Raw genomic sequence first — 23628 nt, 5'->3', positions numbered from 1 at the left:
TCATAGTTTCTAGTCTACAGGTAAATGAAACAGTGCGTTACTCGCTTACGTTACCCAAGCGTTACATTTTTTGGTGAAAAATATGCTCTGATTGTAGTGTTATGTTTTACACAAGTCTTTAAAGCTACATTGAAATTGGTCCATTAGTTCTCACGTGATACTTGAACAATAAGACAATTTACAGTTTCGTAATAAATGCAACAGGATCAGATTGTTGTTTTTTGTAGCAATAATCATGAAATATTGTTGCGACATTAAAATTGAAAGTTCAAAAAATATACGGGGGTGTATAAATAAAAGCCATGATCCCTATAGTCTGGCCACATGTAATCCGACCCGGCCGGCGTCAAGAGTCACGCGGCTGACACGCGCAAACACACGGTAATGTCTAATGAAATGGAGAACTGACGGCTGTCACGCTTGTTTTGAGTAAAACGGCCTTTAGATTTATATTATGTGCTATACATTTCTTAAACTCAATATTTCGAACCGAATCATAGAGTTTATTAACTAAAAAATCGTTAGAATTGAGCGCAAGTCTAATTTTAAAGAAGATTTATTTGAAAAACATTTTCGTTACGTGTTACCCTTAAAATAATATGTTCGGACGTAACGGTCCAAGGGCCGAGAGCAAATAAATGTGCTCCCAAGGTAACTGACCGTGGACAATAAACAGCCTGAGTGTTTGTCCAGGACGACTTTGCAAATCTATGAAAGAAAATATTTTAGTTCGTTACACAATTCATTCCGTAACATTTTGTGCAAACTTCTCTGTATTCTATGTAAGTTAATTTTAGATCTAAGACAACAGACGCTTTGAATTGCTAGTATATTGTTATTAAAAACGAATCTCGTGAACAAGATAGTCGTAGATAATATCGAAATATCGAGCTCCAATAAATAAAAATAAAAGCTTTAAAAAACCTGGTAAATATCCCATTTATAATAACTGTAATATTAAAAATAATCATGTGAATTTAAAATCTTATATAAAATGCTAGTATATTGTTCTCCTTTTATTTAAATTATTCAGATAACAAGTGGTACACGCTTTATGTTTACCAGAAAATATTTAATTTACAATACTAATATCTTATTTCAATTGTGAAGTATTACTCTTTGATATTGATAGCTAAATTATAATACTCTTTAAAAATTGAAATGGCTACTCGACCTGAAATAACCTGATGCAAGAAATTGAAATAGATATGATGATAGGTAAACGATAATTAAAATCAAATCATGCAATTTAGAAACGTTACTTTGAGGTTAAATTAAATGTTATTCTAAGTCTCGATATTGAATTCTACTGAAGAACCAGCAACAATCACCGATTCGCTTTTGACCTTGAAACTTGAGATAAGTTATTTAAAAACTAATTTAATGTATGAATTAAGAGGAATTCATCGATTAAATCGAGTCGGAAACTTTTATCAATCTTTACTTTAAATCATACAATGATTGTAACTGATTCTAATGTCCTGAATATAATGTCGCTCGGCAAAGACGCCACTAAAAAGTTTTTATTTAATTTGTATAACTGCTTTCATTTTCGATCTTGTCTATATAAATAACTTTTACTTTATACTTTTTACTATTTATTTCCTTCTTTAAATAATTCTCTCTTAAGCGATTTAAGGAAACAATTGCAATTAAAAATTAATTCACTGACCTGGTTGACGCAGATGTGTGTGTGCGTCTAACGTCGATTTCGACATAGCTGATAACGAATTGCTGCCATAGCCTGCAAAGATAAACCTTTATTAATAAAATAATACATATATAGTCGATCATCAAAATAGTCTTATCGTAAAGTCACTCTTCGGTCAAGGATTGCGAGAACACCTGCACGAGTGGTGTCAAAACGTAAAACATATGTAATAAATAACTTGTATTAATGCGGTGTTAATATTTGGTCTCTTAATAACCTATTAAGCTAAATTTGTTCCTCTTTTATTTTAATTTTAAAAAGATAATTAATGTAATCAAACTTAAATTAAAGTAAAGTAACAGCTAGTACATTTTCCACTGCTGAGATAAGGCCTCCTCTTCCATTAAGGAGAGGGTTTGGATCATATTCCGCCACGCTGTTCCAATGCGAGTTGGTGGAAAGCACATGTGGCAGAATTTCGACGAAATTAGACACATGCCGGTTTCCTCCACCACTATCATGATGTTTTCTTTCACCACCGAGCAGGAGATGAATTATAAACACAAATTAAGCACGTAAATATATATACATATAGTGGTGCTTGCCTGGGTTTGGGCCATCTCAGCTCGCTTCAATCAAATTTATAGCATAATAATACACAACTACACATATATCAGCTAACCTTCACTGATAATAATATATTTAGTATATTTATCTCTCTCTGCCACTACGTATTGTATATCAAAGTGAACGGGATAGCAACTCATCTCAAGTTAAACACTAACTTGATCTTACTTCTTACTTCTTCCTGCCCATCAGATGTCAGAAGTTAAAGATCTCAACTAATCGAAGCCTTGGAAAATCACTTTGAAAGCAGAATCTTCTACTCGATCTTGTTGATTTCATTAATAAGTATGTGTTGGTGAAGTTAGACAAGTCTGTAACTATATTATATTACTGTCAAGCAAGTTCTACAGTTCTGTTATCAAAGTAATTTGTGACAGTACTATCGTACTTAAGTTTCTGTCAGTCTTTGTTTGTATTTCAGTAAGTAAGCCTTATATCAATATATGAGCTTGCAATCAATATATGATTGATGCCCATAAGCCCGTCTGCCTGCACTGTCAGCACATTTGCTAGTCAATCTTCCTGTATTAATAAAATATCATGGGATAAGTTGCTGTGGGTCTTGATTGTGACGTAAAGTACGAAGCAACGTAGATGTAGCATCGGTAAATTCAATAAAACTGATTACTGTCGATTCACACAACCAATAGAAACAGCTCCCTATCGCGCCAACAACATTTTGATAGAGTTATTGTAAGCGAAGTGATTTTTCGTTTATCCCAGATTAACTACTCGAGTTTTCTAACATTAATGGCCTTAACAAATTCAAAAAATGATTTCTCCAAATCATTGTTACAAAATCTTATTTATTAATTCAACGGGTATCCTTCTATAAGCCATTACTTAATGCCTTGTCTTCTTTTTTTTGTAATTTACTGATTACACGAAATATTGTCAAAATATAATGTCCTTTAAGGTTGTCATAAGTTGCATGTTATTGGGAACAGTTCAAACATATTAAAATTATTAATAATCAAAATATAATTAACTTTATGTTTGGGTTTTATGCAAGGCTGTTTGCCCGCTTGCCAATATAGATAGATCAACTTCTCAATATGTATTTAAATTCCATGTAATAATTGTTTGAAATTTCTTACCGCGCCTATCTCTACGGGCACTGGTGATTAACAAAAAACATATATAATTAAAAAAATGAAGATACTTTGGACGTTTTGAAATTATAAGGTGTCACGCTAATTTTAATTTTGATTAATCATTTAAATGTCTTTAATTCTTCACCAATTGTGTACAGAATAAGTCAAACCAATCAATGCGTCGAAACGGAAGAGGAATACCCAGTAGCCATTCAATGGTTCTGATGAATCTAAGGCTCCAGACAATGAACGTCAATTATTATCAATCTTACGAGTAATGGTCATTATTAACCATCAAAGTATACACCCGAACATATAAAACAGGATTACTTGTGTTTCTATGTCTGTATGTTGTAATATGTATGTTTATATATGTTGTAATATATTTCTAACAAATGAAAATCATTTAAAAACAGACTTCACAAATGGTATTTGTAATATGTTCGTTAAAATAGTACCTATTAGATCGTAAATAAAATGTGAAAATTTTATTTCGACAATAATTGATTCAGCGAGTGATGTCCGTGAAGCAAATTGTTTGATAATTAACGGGACCACCTCATCAGCGAGCCCGAGGCCATAGAATCTGTGTAGATAATATTGCCTATTTGTTCCAGGGGGTTGACAGCGCCGTGAGCTATGTAAGCCCTTGATATTTCAATTCGTACCCTAAGTGTTACAACTTAAGTTTCATTTTCGATTGCAAGGCGCAGATCAAGGATTATAGTCTCTTTGAAGCTCTCAATAGGATTTCACGCGTTGTTAGTGTTAGAGCAACATTGTGGAAACTCCTTTTGATTTCGGGTATATTTTTGATTCCATGTTCCACGGCTCTTTGATTTTTAGGGTGCTGATAGTGACATTGTTAGGGAATATTTTCACGTGACGATCGAGAAAACGCGTTTAGATATAGAAGGATGATGTGATGATAATCATTGCTGTTTATATTATAATTGTTGTATAAAGCGTATTTTTGAGGGTATTATTTTTAAAAAAAATATATGAACTTTTTGGTACTTTAAAAAATATTTTTCTATCATTATGAGTAAATTAAACACAATTTTGAAAATAAAGAATTAATAACCACACTATCATAAAACTCAATATTCTACCATGTAAGTTGTATATTAAATCGAAATCATATGAAAATTTATACCTATCATATTGGAATTAAAAACTTATAAAATTAGTTAATATATTTACATAAAAATTATTAACATTAAGAAAATGAAAAGGGAAAACATATAAAAATAATTATAGTATATAAAAAAAAAAAAAAACATAATAAAAATTTTCGAAGTTCGAGACTACAGAACAGTCTGGTAATATTATCTATACCTACTATAAAGATAAGCTTTGTTAATGACACCAGTTATCAACTTAGTATCACTAATAGTATAAAACAAAGTCGCTGTCTTTTTTTTTTTTATAGCATAGGTGGCAAACGAGCAGGAGGCTCACCTGATGGAAAGTGACTACCACCGCCCATGGACATCTGCAACACCAGGGGGCTTGCAGGTGCGTTGCCGGCCTTTCAAAAAGGAGTACGCTCTTTTCTTGAAGGTTCCCATGTCGTATCGGTTCGGAAAAACCGCCGACGAAAGCTGGTTCCACAAAGTGGTTGTGAGAGGCAGAAAATGTCTGAGAAATCGCGCTGTTGTGGATTTTCGGACATCAAGGTGGTGCGGGTGAAACTTAGAATTTTGGCGAGATGTCCGAAGGTGAAATTCAGCAGCCGGGATTAATCCGAACAATTCCTCGGAACATTCCCCGTGAAAAATTCGGTAGAAGATGCAGAGTGATCCGACATCTCTACGCAAAGCCAAAGGATCAAGGAGATCGGAAAGGGCTTGATCGTCGATAACTCGAGCCGCTCTACGTTGGATGCGGTCAAATGGAAGGAGCTGGTACTGGGGAGCACCCGCCCAGAGGTGAGAGCAGTACTCCATGTGAGGCCGAATTTGCGCCTTGTAAAGTTTTAGGCGATGGGCCGACGTGAAATACTGTCTCGCCTTGCTGAGCACGCCCAGCTTTTTTGAAGCCAATTTGGCTTTGCCTTCCAATTGACCGCGGAACTGAACGAGGCTCGAAATATCAACGCCAAGTATTCCGATACTACCTGTAGCGGCTATCGGAATGTTCTCAAATCGTGGAGATACGACAAATGGTGTCTTTTTAGCGGTTAACGCGCAAACTTGCGACTTTTTGGGGTTGAAATGGACTAGATTTAGCCGGCCCCAATTCGAGACTTCGTTTAATGAAGACTCGATTTCAGACACAAGTTTGTTCCGGTTCTCTTCGACGTTTTCCCGAGAAATATTAGCTCGGCCGGTGTATAAGGTGTCAACGGTACTGTCGTCTGCATAGCAATGAATGTTCCCGATTTGCAACAAATCATTAATATGCAGAAGAAACAGAGTGGGTGATAGAACGCAGTCTTGTGGAACACCAGCATTGACGAATTTTAAGTCAGAGCATGCACCGTCGACAATGACTTTGATGCTCCGATCTGCCAAAAAGCTGGTAATCCAATTGCATAATTTCCCGGGAAGCCCATAGGAAGGAAGCTTCAGTCTCTGTCCATGTATGCTTAAATCTTTAAAACTGCGCAACGGATTTTGTAATATAACACATGGACAGTATAGTAAAGAAACACTAATAATTTTAGAAGTTTATAATGTGATGTGTTAATAAACAAATTCTGTAGTATATTTGGTATCAGTAAAGAAGTGAAGTCGGGGCGGGTGCCCAGTAAATAATTATTTAATGACACCAAATATTTTTTTCGTTTGCGTCATATAAAGTTTTAATCTTAGTTTTAATCATATTAATATGTAGAAGTAAGATACTAATGTTTATAATGAATTGAATCCAGAACACAAATACGGAATCCCAACGATTCTGTAGGCAATTTATATTGTAAATATCCTTAGAAATATTAAGCTAAAATCATTATATGTATATTGCTTGTAAAAATCGTTTTTGATAATGTAAAGGTTTTAATGATATAGCGTAATGAAAATCAGACACTCTCACTTGGAAATATTAAGTTATTTAATTTCCCATTATCGTATAAATATAATAAACGTCCCAAAACTGTGACCTCTAACGTTCCATTATACATAGAAAATGTTATACAAGCGCCACTATCCCCCGCTGTTTGTTCATCACAGCACTATCGCCGTCGGCATCAATCACTCGAAACACGATCCTCGTGTCTTTCTTTACTGCGAAATCTTAGTTATATTCTATCGTATGGATTTCATATTAACATCAGTTTTTTTTCGGTCTGAAAGATTGTAGTAATGGTATAATAGTAATTGCCTCTAAATTTCCCACTGGTGGTATAAGTCCTATCCCTTTGAGAAGAAGATTAGGAGTATATTTGGTCACACATGTGCTAGAATTCCGTTGAAATTAAGACACAGAGAGCTCATGAAAACTCAAAGGTGGTGCCTGCGTTTGAACCTGCAATCATCAGTTAAGAGACATGCCCTCTTACTACTAGGCTATTTCGGCTCTGGTTCGAATATTCCATGTTTATTTGACATTCAATTGTTTTTTTTTTTTTTATAAAATTGTATTTAACACTATGAAATCGTATGCAAATTAATATGTCTTTGGTGTGTTTTTATTTAGAATCCCACAAAGCGAATTAGCCTACGGCTTCCGACAATACCCGCCAAACGTAAGATCAAAGGACGGTTGTCTAAACTATTTCGTTGAAAGAACGGGATTTGCCTCTTTGTCACCCTTCAGAACGGTTGATGAAACAAAGCCTTGTGGAAACTAGAACTTTTGAAAAGTGTGATAAGCTATTAAATTTTTTATCCTCTTTCATTTTTAATTATTCTAATTTCAAATAAAATACGCCTTAGTTTTTTAAAACGAGAAAAACTATTTTATAAAATTACGTATAATGTTTTTTGATTCAAGACTATTGAGTACATATCATAGCGTGGTGCAGCCTGGTGAATTTTGCCCTTAGACCAGCTGTGGAATATTTTCACGCTATTGTTTTACTTTACTAGTAAAATAGGTAGATCGAATGCGTATCTTCATGCTTATTTAAGTATTGGTTTAAATTTTCCTATAAGAAAGATATCCAAATACTCGTGAAATATTAATATCCCAATTTCGAAAGCGACGAAAACATTACGATTTTCATTTTAAATCACAATCATCCGTCTAATAATATACACTTAGAATACGTATAGCTCTCGTTTTCGCTTCACGGCACGCAAAACAATAGGGCGCTTATGGTTTCCCTCTCCCAAAGCGACTTTTCCTCTATAATCCATCTCTTTCACACTCACAGCAAATTACGTACAATAGAAGAGCGTAGAGAACGGCGGGCAAATGCCACTCTCAGTTAATTTTCGAAGCCGCCGCTAGCTTCGTCTCCTTTCAGCGCACCCCGCTTTAAAATATCGGTTTATTTTTAAAGTCTCCTTTCGCAGATTCTTATTTCGTGCACAGCGTAACGTTTTTATTAAAATATCTCTTTCTTTTATTGAATTCGGTATTAGGTCGAAAAAAAGAAATCAAATGCGTCGAAGTAATCATTGTTAAAAAACTACTTATCGAATTATTTTATTTTACTATTTACGCATTTTCTTCTTTTAATTTATTGACGATGATTATGTAGATGTGAGAATGTTTAAAATAATAAATTAAATATGCTAATGAGAGTTATTAATAAGCATTCCAAAGTAAGGGTGTTATTAGGGGCGTCACCTCACAAATCTCGCTTAATGAATATCGTTTAGTTTAAATAAAGTTGTAGCTAGCTTATTCATAATTCGTTTCGAAATAGTCTCGAGGGACGCTGTGTCGGAGGTCATTGGGGATTTATTAAAGTAACATTCGATAATTTGCTTCATTTTTATATTAATAAATATTTTCATTCTATAATGCGAACGATTTGTAAGATGTAAGTGACTTTTAAATAGTTTTATATGTATGAAATAATTCACAATTTTTTAATTTTTTTTTTCATACTAATTTGATTTTTATATGTCATTTTTGTCACGTAATTAATTTTTAATTTATCTTTTCGTAATAGTGAAAAATAGTAACTTTGTTGTTCTAAGTATAATTATTATATTTTGTATCGCATGAATATTGTCGAGTGCTTTGATAATAGTATAGAATATAATAGCTCCCTGGGGTGAGGCTAAATCGTTTGTAACTATTGTCCGGGGGCATTAAGTCGTCACGGGCCGACGCGACGACGCGACGCTCTCTTGGACTGTATTATATTGACTTAAATTTATACCGCTATGTCATCGTGGATATTATTAATCATAAGCTAATAAGTCTTTTATTATTTGATAGATAACGGCCAAGGTGGCCCGTCTAGTCGAGTATGATTACGGGTTCAAATCCGTGCAAGCACCGTTGAAATTTCACGTGATCAATTTCTGTTTATGATTCAGTATGTGTTCGATGAAGGAAAACATATAAGATAAACCTACATGTGTCAGTGACTTAAACAATATATATGTAACGTTATTCAGATGTATACGTAAATATATATGAATAATTATTATTTATGTACATTATATAACAATTTCACATTTACAAATCAAGTCAAGAAATTGTCTATGCAACAAAGGAACGCGGCAGCGAAGCGTGCAAAGATAATGCCTCCCCATATTCTCGCTGCGTATAATGATAATCATCATATTGCGTCACTTACCGAAATATTGTAAATGTCAATCAAAGAATTAAGTTTGCATTGTCGTTCGGGATACGGCGCGTGTCGGCCGCACGTCAGACGATCGCGCCAGCGCTACATTATAGATCCCCTCTGTTTTGATTTTGAGGCGTAAAAAATTTATAGTAACGAAATATTACATCGAATATTAGCACGCAATCGAATTCTTACAGTCGAAATGTTTTGCTTAAGTTAATTGTACAATTTAATATGTAGGTTGGAAAAATGTATGTATTAATTCAGTTGAAATAGCCTTATTGATATGAAACTTGCATTTAATCAAAGGTCGCGAGTTCAAATGCGGGCAAGCACTACTATATTTTCATATCTAATTCATATTTAATGTCAATCCGAAACGAAACATTGTATGGAAGTCGGATTGTAGCGTAATTAAGGCTTTCCCAGCGGTGGACATTTACGAGTTGTTACTTTTTATATATATGACGGTTAGGTTAGGTTTTATGTATAGGTTTTCCTTGGAGATCAAGCTTAGTTTATATCAAATTTCATCAAAACCTGCTCAATCGTTTGTTCGTGAAAAACAACAGGCAGATCGAGCTAGTTTCGCCTTTACAATTTTAGCAAAGAAAATTCTCATTTAGATTTTAAAATCTATTTATATTTATAACTGCTTTTTTAAGTCAAGATGTCTATTTCCAATCTGCTAACAAAACGAAAATATAACTTACATTAGTCCATCTCAATATTTTTTTGGGATAAACTTTAAATCGATTTCGTCCATCGAAAGTTACAACCTTTTTAATCATAGGTAGTAATAATAATAATTAAAAACATATGCATAAAAACGTTTTTATGGTAATTGTTTTTGATGTTTACATTACACAATAAAGATTGAACCGGAAGTTATTGGTAGTTCATTATTAAATAAAATATAATCTATTCCGAGTCAAAATATTTTTTGATTTAACCGGTATAAGAATATTATTGTTGCATCATTTTAATATAAGATCAATTGTTAAGCCTACAGATAAAATTAATATTATTGTTGATTTACATTAAATATTTTTTTCACATTTGCGGCCCAGTAGATGAAAATTGTTTTATATGGCTTATCCTATCGTTGTCATAAAGTGTATATGAGTTTATTGTTAAAACGTATGTATAACGATTAGTTCTAAAAAGACTATTTTAAATATATGTATTATAATTCAACTCACCTTGCGTACCCTGTGATGTTGCATGTGTAGACCACGAACTTTTATATGATGCATCTGAAAATAATAATCTAAATTATTATTTCAATATCACAAAATTCTCATACGTCTGAATGATACCTTCGGTAGTTTGAGTACAATACACATAATTAAGAAAGTACTTAAATAGACTTTTAATGTATAGATCTTTCGTAGTTGAAAACGTACTCTGATTTCAGATACACACACATTCACGAACAACATTGTATCGATCCACAGAGTCCAGGTCAACGACATTGAAAATAAAAACTAACGGAATTAACCAAATAAATTCTGCCGAGTGATATTTGAATAATGACGGCTAGCTATGAGAAAAATGAGAATTTCTTATTAGTAGGTTTCACTAAAAAAGGCCTAATACGTTACTTTTTATTACATACGTATGTATTTTACACTTGAACGTCAAACTATGTATAAGTGATTTAATGTGAAAACACCACCATTAATATACAATTAAATAGTGATTTCGTATTTTTTTCTATAGATTCTATAATAAGAGTTGTATTTATTTTATTTTCATTATATTGAAACGTTACACAAACAATTTATTCAATATCACAGTAGGTATTGCAAGGAATAGACTTTTACAAATGAAATCACTTGGCTCCTCGAAGAAAGGTATCATATCAGCTTTAAAGATCACATTACGGCATACAATATCTACATCATGTTTTTAACAATTTAAAGCTGTTTTTTCGACGGTAATTGTATCAGCGAATATTAGTGAAAACCATATCGCATGTCTCAGAAGGCGTGTACGGATAAGGATCATGACATCTACAGTGCCGATTGTTAACAGCGTTAGATAAACCGACTAGACAGGTATTTGTATTCGAGGGGATAATATCAGGCTTATCTAATCTATAATCTGATTGATTTCGAAATTAGGCCAGACTACAGGTAATCCCACGGTGCAATAGATATTATATACACAATTATTTAGAACATTAGAATTGTAGTAAGAACGACTTTATATCTTCTCTAAAACCATGGCGATTGTAAGACCTGATTTTTCGAAAATCTAAAATTAAATTTTAATTTTATCATTTATAGTTGAATTTTCGTAATTTTCGTAACAAACTTTAACGATACACAAAAAACGTAACATCCCATTTTACACCAAGGGGAAAATTAAAAAAAAAATAGCCTGTTTTCCTTCTTGAGTCTCAAACTATCTCCACACCGAATATGATCTTAATCTGTTCAGCGCTTTATGCGTAAAGAGGTAACAGACCATTTTTTTCGCATTTATAGTATTAAATAAAGATATGTACATACAGATCAAGTCAATGCTAAATCATTAGTTCCGTCTTTGAATTATTGCTATTAAATACTAACAAATGTATATAAAATCTGCCGGTATCGACTTCAAACGGTTGAAAATACTCTTTAAATTTCGAAATGAAGTCGGTTGTGCACCCCTAATTTTGATATTTCCAAAAGGACTTTACATTTTTACAACTTTTTTCCATTGAAGTGGTCGCTAATTACTGTTTCATATATTTTTTTAGTATGGAATAAACATACTACCGAGTTATGTATATAGCTGTTAGATTAATTTAAAACTAACTCTGTCGTACTCGTATATTATTGTTGCATAATTTATTCGTTGTCAATCTTTTATGAACAATGAGAATAACTTTCGTTGTTATATAACTATAAATAATATAAATATTGGACAACATCACATGCAATATCCCAGTTTAAGTTACTAAAGCCGTTATAGGAAAGCTGTTATGGAAAATAAGAAGTAACGACGGTACTACAAACACCCAGACCCAAGAAAACATAGAAAACTAATGATTTTTATCTACGTCGACTCGGCCGGGAATCGACCTCGTGAACTCGGGCTTACTAATGAAAACCGGTGTACACACTATGACTATGGAGGTCGTTAAACACATATGAATTTCATTTTAAGATATGAGAGGTAAAAGTTAACGTTCACGTGTAGATCGTGTAGACATAGAAAATTCTTTTAGATAATACAAATTTGTCTTTGGTGACATCAAGCTCTATTGATGCATATTTCATTAATTATTATGTAATGTCATCAGTCATTACTCACTTTTCCATGAAAAATCGAAACAACGATGAGCACATACAAAACGGAGTAATAATATAAGATACATTTAATTAACACACTCCAATTGATTTTGCAGTATACATAGACATACACAAATAAAAACATACCTTACTTAACACAAGACAAAATAGGTAATAGTACGTTTCACTAATATGCAGGACAAAAATAGTTTTAGCTGGAAGATAATTTTACCCGTGATATAATTTCGAGGCAATCAACGTGATTTTCTATTACAAAATATCATTTAATAACAATAAATTAACACTTCACATTTACTACCAACTATATTTAGTCAATCTGTCAGTTCAAAAAGTCTACGAGGACAATTAATCAAAATCAATAGAATAATCAAAGAAATCATCAAAGCTAAACAATGAAAATTATTTTTAAAATATAGGTAAGTATTAAGTAAAAAAAATATATTAAGAAGAATTTTAGTATAGGCAATACATACTACGGTTTTCCGTAGACAATGCTACACATATATGCTACGTAAACGTAGCATCGAATGTAATGTAAATTGTGAATATTTTTTTTTTATGTTATTTATACTGGAAAACGGTAACGATATATAAATTAAAGGCTTTTCAGAATTGGTCAATATTAATAAACAATATAATGTGTTACCCGAGTAAAAAAAAAGGTTCAGTGAAAATAACTTCAAAACTTATAACAGATTTGACAAAGTGTTTAAGTTTACACGTATAGTTTCAATAATTATAATTGCTCTCTTTATTACCGTACTACCTAGCCAGTTATCTCATATATACAAATTAACATACATAACAATATCTCGGTTCATCAGGTTTGTATCACATTGGCGTGACTTGTTACCATCTAATGGTAAGCCATCAAACCATATATAAATATATTTACATAACAGCTGTATGAGCTTATTCATACAGCTGTTTCATATGAAAACTAAAAGCTATATCAAAATAAAAATAATTGTCCATTTAGAAACTAGACAATAAAATTTGGTTTATTTAAAAATATCGTAATATTAAATACCGACTAAAAAGTGCTAATGAATTATATAAACAGAGACTTCACATGCGCTGCGTGTGTCTGTGGACATTTATAAAGTAAACAATCAAAATGTGTGCACATTTACAACCGTAATTGTTCGTTAAATATACAAACAATTCAAATTAGCTCAACTCACGTATTTAATAGTATTTAAGTTGCTCGTCGACTTGGAAACAGTAAAACAGGAATAAAAGATAAAAGGACTCTTGATGGTCTCTCTAAAAATGTATGAAGCATAATTATGTGGCGACGTTAAGAATTCGAAACACAAATAGGAACGTGTCTTATTCAAAAAGCGTGTCGAGCTGGTGCTAGTTACGTTAAAACCCTCTGTAACCGAGATGACTGCAAAGGAGACTATGTGACAAGAGACGGTGATTAAGGGATGAAGCTATTCCGCTATCATTATGTCCTTTGGAAGTGCTATAAGCCGCGGGGAGGAGTGGCAAGTTTTAAAGGAACCTTGAAGTTGTAAATGGGCGTATTAACGCCTTTTGGTATACATTTGCCCCTCGACTTACAAATGCATGTTTTCGTATTTGGCGAAAGTAAGCAACGACACGAATATTCGTACATGGTGAAAAACTGTTCTCTTGTTCTATTCGTTATCCTGGCAAATATTTATTTATTAAATTTAAATAAGATTATGTTGAATATATTATTATATCATAAAGGTCAAAGTCAAAGTCACGTGCATGTAGTTATTAATCTATCAGCTATATTAATTTATATATCCGACTAAAAATATTATGATCAAGATGAATATTCATTTAGTACTATCGCGCTTTTTAAATCTATGAATAAATATATAATAAATAGTAAATATATAATTGATATGAGTGACTACGTCAGAATTATTTTATTTAATGCCGTAATTATTATAATTGGCTTAATTCTGTTTAAACAATGGAAGGGTATAGCACAGTTTGCTAAAGTTAAAATATGTAAAATAAATTAAATATAAATATGTACATATATATACATATACCAGTATATATATGTATATATATATATAACTTACAGAATAAAGAACTACGGTCTATTTATAACCTTGCTGCTAGAGACTCGGGATATTTTAATAAAGTAGAATTACTCACTGTTGCGTTAAAATATGTTTACATAAACATTATCACCTTGGTAGAATCAGGAATAATCATTATGTACACAAGAAGTAAGGTTAAACTTATAGCACCATGTTTCCGACTCCGAGGAGTCGATAAACCCGTCTTAGGGCAACGTTTGTTTCTATACTAAAATGCCGCAGATATTTTTAACTTCGACGATAAATAAATAAATTTGAAAAAATAAAATTATAAAGCGTGGCGATAATAATTTTAGACTTTCAGAAAGGATATCTAAATGTATGTACATATGTTTACTGTATTTAACTAATATAACTTTGTATTTTAAATGTTGGAAATGAAAACTAACGATTTTACAGCCGGTTCTTCTCGATAGAATTCGAAACCTTGAGCTAATTCGAAGCTTGAATATAAATTTGTTAAATAAAGATTGAAAAGTACTTTTTAAGGCCTATTTGAAAAAAAAAATAAAAAATTATTTACTTATTTTTATGTTTAATACAGAGTTGCTACAGATTTCCTCTTAATTGATTGTCAAATTAGTCAAATTCAAAATCATATAATCAATACAACTTTACAAAATTAAAAACGTTAATAATCAAACAAAATCAAAACGGTCACCTTGCCGTACGCTACTGGTTTGATCCGTGTTATGGTCATGACGGTATCCATATTTTTTATATTAGGGTTTAGAAGAATAAGGCTTAAATTTAATTGGTTTCTCAAAATCTTTATAATACTAAAGAAAGTAGAATAATTGAAATAAGACTTCAATCAAATATGATGTTTGAAATTTACTTTTGATGAATGTTTGTGTATATATCGTAATGGTTTGCATGTACATATAAGTATATAAATAAAAATGATAAAGTTGAAAACAGCCCTTAATTACGCATGAAAAGTAAAAAAAGGTATAATTATTATTAAAAAAACTTTTATGTACTTAGTCCGCTTGATATAATAATCCCGAAATGGATACGACTGATATTGATTTGATTGACTGATTATAGTTACTTAAATATTTGTGCGATATTAAATTATACATAAATAAGTCTTGTTTTTTATATAGAATTTACTCGATGTTGGTGATTTGTTCTATCCCGTCTGTAGGTACCACCCACTTTTCACATATTTTTCGCTAAACAGCAATACTAATCATTATGTTACACTTTTAAGAGTAAGTAAGCCAGAGTAACTACAGCCACAAGGATCATAAAAATAAATTGTTTAACCAAAAAGGTCATACGCGTAAAGAGGCATAATAACACATCTGAATTGTGCCTTGACCTTATAATAAAAACATAACAACACATTTAGATAGTAAATATTCTGTTTTAATATAATCTATTTTCTTGTTTATATACAAAGCTTTTACAAAATTCTATCTACTGTGTCGTTGCGGGTTTGCTTTGTTCAATTATACTAAGTTACGTAATACGGAGCGCGTTTATATCTTTTGATAAGTTTTACAGAGCATCGATCTATTTGAAAAGGATATTATTGTAAAATCACTTCTACAACTACATTTTGGTTTTATTTACTCGTTAAAAAAATATAATAAATAGTAGGGCTTCATAATATATTAATACACTTAGTTTCAAATGTTTGTCTGCTTGGTAAAGCTTGGTTAATAACAATACTTTATGTTCATAACCTTGGACTTTAACAATGACACTTATGACTGACATTTTACTGACTGTTTAGATACTCTAATTAAACGATACCTGTATGTATAATACTACATTTATATTTGCTATAAACTAAGGGGAGAACTCACAAACGATAAATGTGGTGTACTTACTAGATTAATTACATAATCATTATTAATATTAACGAGCTTATACAAATATATAAAGACCCTGAACACAACACCGGCGCCACTTCACACCACAATCACAAATAAAATGGCATATTCACCAGCGAACAGCATCGAGAAGTTGGTAAATGTGCCCGACCGACTGAGGTAGTCGGCGGATCCTTTGATGTCAAGCATGGCGCGATCAAGGCGTCGACGGGCGCATCATATCGAGACGTGCGTTACTCATGGCGCTACCGACACTCTATCAGCCCGACAACCGTCAGTCTCTTCACTATCGTAGGCGGAGCTTCCCTTAACGCCGCCCTTGGTCCGCCTCTCGCACCCTCGCAACACGCCCCGCCAATAGCGAAACACTCCGGCTAATCTTTATCAGAGAAAAATAAACAGGGAGGGGGAGATAATGACGAGGCGCTTCGACGGCGCTGGTAATCACTGCGCTTTGTGGGCCGCGACAGCCTGTTAGCGAGCTTATCCGACGATGGTTTGGCGAAAATTGAATGCTTTGTGTCGCTCTTAGTTCTTTTTTATTCGCGTTATTGCGCTGCCTCGCGACAGAGGAAAATCGAAGTTGGCATTCCGTTCATAATTTTGAAGCAATTTTACACTTGATGCGTTATAGAAGGATCGTTTACGACAAGATAGAGCCACTAACGAAACAAATCAAAATTATTGCTCTCTAAATAGAAACGACATCAACGTCTTTGTAATTTTATAGGTATTATTGTTTTTGAAATGAGTTTTTATCCTTCAATCCTATTCTAGAAAAATATTTTTGAAGTACAATTTTATATTAATAAGGATAATATTTTTTTATAATAGTTCAAGGGTGTTTCTGTTGTTATAGTCAGTATAGTATAGTATAGTAGTTATCAAAGTTGTTATAGTTTTCAAAATAATTTAATAAAGTCTCAAATGTTAATGATTTTGCTCATATTTCGCATCCCCTGTACTAAATAGTAATTATTCCATCTGTTGTTTTATCTAAGAAATGTTATAAAGAGAATAATGGGCGATACAATCACCTATAAATAGTGTTCTTGCTAAAAATATAATGGGATCAATTAAAAGAACCGTTTCAGTCATAGAATACATCTGCATTACGCATATAAAATGATCACATTAAGTGGATATATAAATAAAATTATAAATATACTCAATTCAAGTAGACTATTCTAACTTCTTTTAAATTGTCATTTTAAAAGACAGAATTTTAGTAAAAGCCGGTATTGCTACGAGTAGTTAAGATGTAAATACCACTGCGAAGAAATAGTAAGAAGCTAATTTTACATAAGTGATATGCAGCAAATGTAAGCATCATTCATTGTGTGTGGATAAAAAGAACGAATATTTAACTCCAGGCTCTGTTATCGTCTATATAATTATCTATTACAAGTATAACAATTTTTATTTTAGAATAATTATTTTTATAAATTGACACGCTTTTAAGAATTACATTCAATAATAAAAAACAATTAACCATAGATTAAAATTACAGATTGCTTTGAACGATCTTGGTATGTTTTACGAATGTCATTCAGAGTATTGACTTTAAAAGAACGGGACGCTTTTGGCCGTTTGTACAGGACATATTGTTTTTATTTCTGTTGGTTTTGAATACTGGAACAATAAAAGCGACCGTGTTTTATTTTTCTGTAAATTGCGCCACTGGCCCCTATCTTGATGATTGTCCATATAATTGGTTGAGTTTTAGACATATTGTCCGTTTTTATTCATGTTTCAACATGTATTTTATATTTTCTTTTACAATTTTTATTGTTCATAGATTGATGAAATTCAAAGATAAAGTCAAAATAAACTTTAGAAACGATTATAGATTGGCAACATTTTGATTTTTTAATTAATAGGATTTAAACTGGTACAAGACTTACTATGACTACCGCCCATACATATCCAAAGCTACACCGTTTGACTTGTATTCTTTCCAAGGTCTTGATCATACGTATGTACACATACACACAAATAACAGTAAACTGTCTAGAAAATAAATCAACCTAATGTCAGCCCCGATGACTTTGACACGTAAACACACATTAATTGTTTTTCAATTTGGGAAAAAATAATGCCTTGTAATAACACTCAGTTACTAATTTATTTGTAGGTTCTGGATGTATCGGAAAAGACAGGATCTATATTTTCAAAATATAAAGGTATTTCATCGATCGCGGGAAACTGGGTATTTGTATAAAGTGCCCCTAAGTGGGAAAGAGGTGTCTTTCAATGATGGAAGAAATTTCGTATGTCATTTATCCATCACTTTCGATTCTTGTTTTTTCGAAGACATAAACGTAAAATTTTGTAACGCTGTCACGTACCCGAAACAGATAAGGTTACACTCCAAGATCTCGTAAACTTCGGGACCCCTCACGCTGTTTGCATGGTGTTTAATACGAAACACCATTACAAGCATCATTCATCATAACAGTCCCCCAAACATGAAGTTGCTGAGCATAAAACGTTATCGGTTACTGATATATAAGTACAAATCGTTTAATTTATTGTAGTTGTTATTATTTAATTACTTTTTACACTTATTTAATATTATGATAATTTTGTGATTATAGGTTTATTTTATTTACAATCAATTCAATGTACCATCAGATATAATACTTCTAAGTATCGTATCCATTTTAAATTTTACATGTACATGTTTGAGGATATCAATAAAATAATTACATTCCTTTGAGCTAATTTAACGATGACACCATATGATACTCTACTCTTATAGAGCTCTTTTATTTTTTCCAAGTACTTACTACTTGTTTTGCCATTAGGTCAGTTTTCACGTTCCCTAATCTAAATATTTATATGGTATCTAAAATTAAATTAAATACAGTTAATTTGCCAAAAACAGGAGTTCCAAATGGAAGCTTAGCCTAGCTTAAGGGTAAGGTTTAAAGGTTTATGCGTTGGTACACATGTCGCTAAACACGTGTTTCTATAAAAATCAAACTGTGTCTATGAAAGTTCATTATAAATATATAGTTCAGTGATTTTGAACCCTTAATCTTCGTTGGAGACCAACATTTTCTATATACATATTGAGTTACCTAAGCTCTTATTTTAATTACACTTATTATTATATTGAATAATTATAAATAACATAAATATATGTATAATATAAATGTAATAGCAGCGAATGTGTTATATATGTCTCGTCGACTTTTAGGGGTGAGTTCAGCGTTTAGTCCTATTTGCTGCATCGTAGTTTAATTGAATTTTAAACGAAATTGAAATTCAATTCCCAGTTTATGAAATGTGTTTGATAGATTTTCAGTGTTATCCTTTACATCAATAAAGGTGGTTGTAAATAAACTCTTAATTATGGAAACAGATGTTTTTGTTTTTATTGGTACGTGTGAGTAACACCTTGGTAATATTGAATCAAATAAAATATGTATACTTTTTAGCATATAGAATTTATAAGTCTTTTATTAATTAAATTGCATTTAATTAATAAAAGACAAATTTATAATAAAAGACAAAAAAACACAAATTTATTAATTTAAATAAATAATAAAAGCATATATAATAAAAGCTATTAAACAATATAAATATTTTTGTATATTATTAGTCAAAGTTAGTTAGTTAGTTAGTAAGTTTATAGTTATTCGTCAAAGGCCTGTAGAGGATATTGCTTAAAAACGGCAGACAAGTACGAGTAACGCACTGAATATAACTGCACCACAAAACATTGCTTCTTGGAAAATATATTTTTTTAGTGCCTTAGGGAACCCTATACCGCACTATTTGGTATGTTATTCTTCAGATAAAGACGAATCTCTTAAAAGAATATTTTTACGTTTGTCTTTTACCTCTTAATATGATTTAATTTAATACATTTCATGTAAACTCTTATTGTACCCGCGCGGACACGGGTTGTATAACTAAGCTAACTATTTTTATGGGATGGCTTGACTATACAATTGTTGGCATTTTAGTCAATATTCCACGAGGTCGAAATTTGCGTACTAATTTGTTAAACCATACTAATGATATGAATGCAAACATTTTGATTTGCAAAGAGGATTTGATGATATTTATTATATTAATTTTCGATTTGATACACAACAATTAGTAAAAGTATGTATCATCCTTAACACTGTAATAATCCATCACATTGAGATCCCTTTTCCCCTCCCCACCCCTCATATTGATACAGTTAAATATATCCTAAAAAATAATTTCGTTCAATAATACGTCTTAAGGCTTAAATTACAAATTCAATTTCAAACACGAAATGAAAAATTCTCATGTAAAAACCCGAATGGTTTAATGAAAAATACTGCGACTCTTTGACAGAACGTTCCGAGCTTTGATCAAAGCTTGTGAAAACCGATCGAGAAGTAAAGAGCTTTGGATACTTGATTGCCTTTTTCATTTGTGGGGATTTTTTTAAGGTATTTTTTTTAGGGATATTCAAATCCTAGCGCGAGATTTTAATATTTTAAATACATATACGTTAAAAGTAAAATATAATTAAGACTCATATCCATAAACAAAACTATTCGAAAGCACATTCAGAATATGTAAATGAAGAAATGAAATAAATTATATCGTATTAACTAATAAACTCATTTTAAAAGTCAATTAGTCAAAACAATCTAAAGGTCTTATACTGATTATACGTGACCTGAACACCTCGAGGCGTGAAGAAAGGTGCATTAGTGTGTGTTACGTGTCTTATCTTTGCATGTGTGCGTGGCGGCATGATCGATGCAGCAGCGACGTTGCCGCGCCGCGTACTTCCGCAGTGTTGCCGCTACTTACAGTAAGGGTGTTTAAATACTTAAGACAAAAATGTTTTTTAATTATATATGTATAATAATCGGAATGTAACGTACATTTTTTTATATCTTATTAATTTTAAATATAATATAGCTATTTTATTTTAACTTTATATTTAAGATTTAATATATAATAGAATTATCGGAAATTAAATATATTTATTTGAATTTTTCTTAACTCAACTTGATAATCATGTTTTCTAATTATTATATTTTTTACTTAGTCTGTGCTCAGCCACTAAATATATTAAATGTTGGTTTATGATTATATTTGAGTAAAGAAAAAATAACCTAACTGTTATATATGAGCAATACAATTAAATAAATACAAGTGTCGTTATTTATTGGTTTCATATTGTATTTCATTTACTTTAAAAATATTATCAGAGTCGTTCAGCAGATACTAAACATCGTAATCAATGGTTATTAAATTATTTATAATAAAAAAAATAGCTTTGTGAAAGCCCGTCTGTGTAGGTACAACTTGTCACTAAGGATTGCTCTTGGCGTTATTATTGGGTTCCGATTAGAACAGTGAGTACCTAAGTCAGTGAATTTTCTGGCACAATGAACATCTTAGTTCCCAAGGTTATTTTATTTCATACAGTACTATTTTATATATGGTGGTGACTTATCATATGGTTGCCTAATTCCTGTTCACCTACCTATACCAAACAATATTAATTTTTGTCCCATTATTATAATGATAGAATCATCGCTATCAGAGTATCTAATGCGCATCATACAAAGACAAGGTCGTAAAGAAAGTTTATGACGGTATATGAGAGCATCATGCCGCTTTCCAGCACGTTACATAATTAATAATACAAAATCTCATACTTTATATCGTTATTCATAATATCAAACATACCCCAAATTCTGAACCTGTAAAGTCTAAACATACAATAATAGAATAACCAAGTATTTCTAATTCCCATTTCATACAAATCAAAGAGCATTTCATAATTAAATAACTCACACTCAACTGAACTGAAGTTACGAAATCAAAGCGTATTTATTTATGTTTACTTCGACAGATCCTGGCTTTATCCGTACTTAATTTAAAATTAATTCAGGCAGGCGGTGCGCAGGAAATGAGCTTAGAACGTAGAGAGGTGGCAGGGATAGGGTAGAGGGATGAGGGCGGAGTCGGTGCGTCCCAAATTAAGCGGAATTTTCATACGTGGCTATGACGACTTGTCAACATTTTAATCACAAAACTATTTAATGGTTATTGGTAACAGCCCACGGGAAATACATGGAATCAGTTAAAGTGGAACTGTTATTGCCTTTTATGTGACAAACGAAATTACTGTGGTTTGACGTTTATTGAATTACGGAAATTTATTAATTCAAAGTTAAGAACTTCAGCTTAGTCAGTTTATAAAATGTTAAATTAAATTGTATTATATTTTACAGCGAAGCATCATTGTAGCTATCGATCTTCAATTGTGTCAATTATAAGCTGTATATATATATATTCTTGTAAAAGTAACGAAAATAACCAAACCTAAACTGCTACTGCTGACATTATCTAAATTCAAGAAGTGACGTAGAGATCAAAAATCGAATTACAATTTCGAATTCGTTGTCTTTATTAAAAACTATTTGATTATGAAAACGCGCCTTTATACCGGTTGTTTATTGTGCTGTACATTTGCATTATTTCTTTATTTCCATGCTTAAGAGCCAAGAAACTCAATTATTCCATGATTCGATTGTATGAAGCGCTCAAGATTTACAAAAGAAAACCGATTTTTATTTTTTTATTGATCGACATAAACATGTTATGGGACAAGTATTGAGAGTCCAGTGGACTGACTGCGTGCATCAAATCATCAGCTCAAATCGCGCTTACCTGTTTTGTTTGTATTATAGAGTTGACTTAGGACGTTTTATAATTATCCATTTTTCTTTGGTCTGGCTAAATCTAATTAATTTGACATAGTCTACGGATTTTCTTTCATACTCGATTACCATACTTCATTTCAATAACCATCGTGTATTCATGAGAAATACGCAACACAAAACGCATTCATATTATACACACACACACACATTCATTATAAATGTGACATTGAAATATAGAACAAAATGTAACAAAGAGCGATGGCGTACGACTCTGCCTCTACTTATGCATCGTTATATCAATTTCAGTCATTTGAATTAAACTTAGCCATTGACTGCCAGTGAAATCGTACTATTGTGAGCAGTTCAATTATTAGAACTCCTGCACTGTATGCAGTACATACGAAAATGAATTTCCTAAATAATCCATATCTATATTAATATTATAAATGTTAAAATTTTGTGTCACACTTGTGTTATGGAAAATCAGAAGTAACGACGGTACTACAAACATTCAGACCCAAGACAACATAGAAAACTAATGGTAATCTACATCGACTCAGCCGGGAATCGTACCCAGGACCTCGGAGTGGCGTACCCATGAAAACCGGTGTACACACCACTCGACCAGGAAGGTCGTCAAAAGTAACTTTG

At 32.0% G+C, this 23628-nt stretch overlaps 1 protein-coding gene across 1 annotated transcript in view; it reads right to left on the bottom strand.

Annotated features, from left to right (window-relative positions):
• LOC124543394 (DNA-binding protein D-ETS-3) overlaps positions 1-23628 on the bottom strand; it is a 74747-nt gene that overhangs the window by 26580 nt on the left and 24539 nt on the right. The window contains exons 4-5 of the mRNA XM_047121610.1: positions 10270-10323; positions 1673-1744 (exon numbers count right to left, since the gene is read on the bottom strand). Of these exons, the coding sequence (XP_046977566.1) occupies positions 1673-1744; positions 10270-10323 (126 nt within the window). The remainder of the gene's footprint in view (positions 1-1672; positions 1745-10269; positions 10324-23628) is intronic.

Source organism: Vanessa cardui, chromosome Z (assembly GCF_905220365.1).
Source record: "Vanessa cardui chromosome Z, ilVanCard2.1, whole genome shotgun sequence".
Lineage (NCBI taxonomy): Eukaryota > Metazoa > Arthropoda > Insecta > Lepidoptera > Nymphalidae > Vanessa > Vanessa cardui.
Note: the sequence above shows the minus strand (reverse complement) of the source record. Positions and strands in the feature narration are given on the sequence as shown.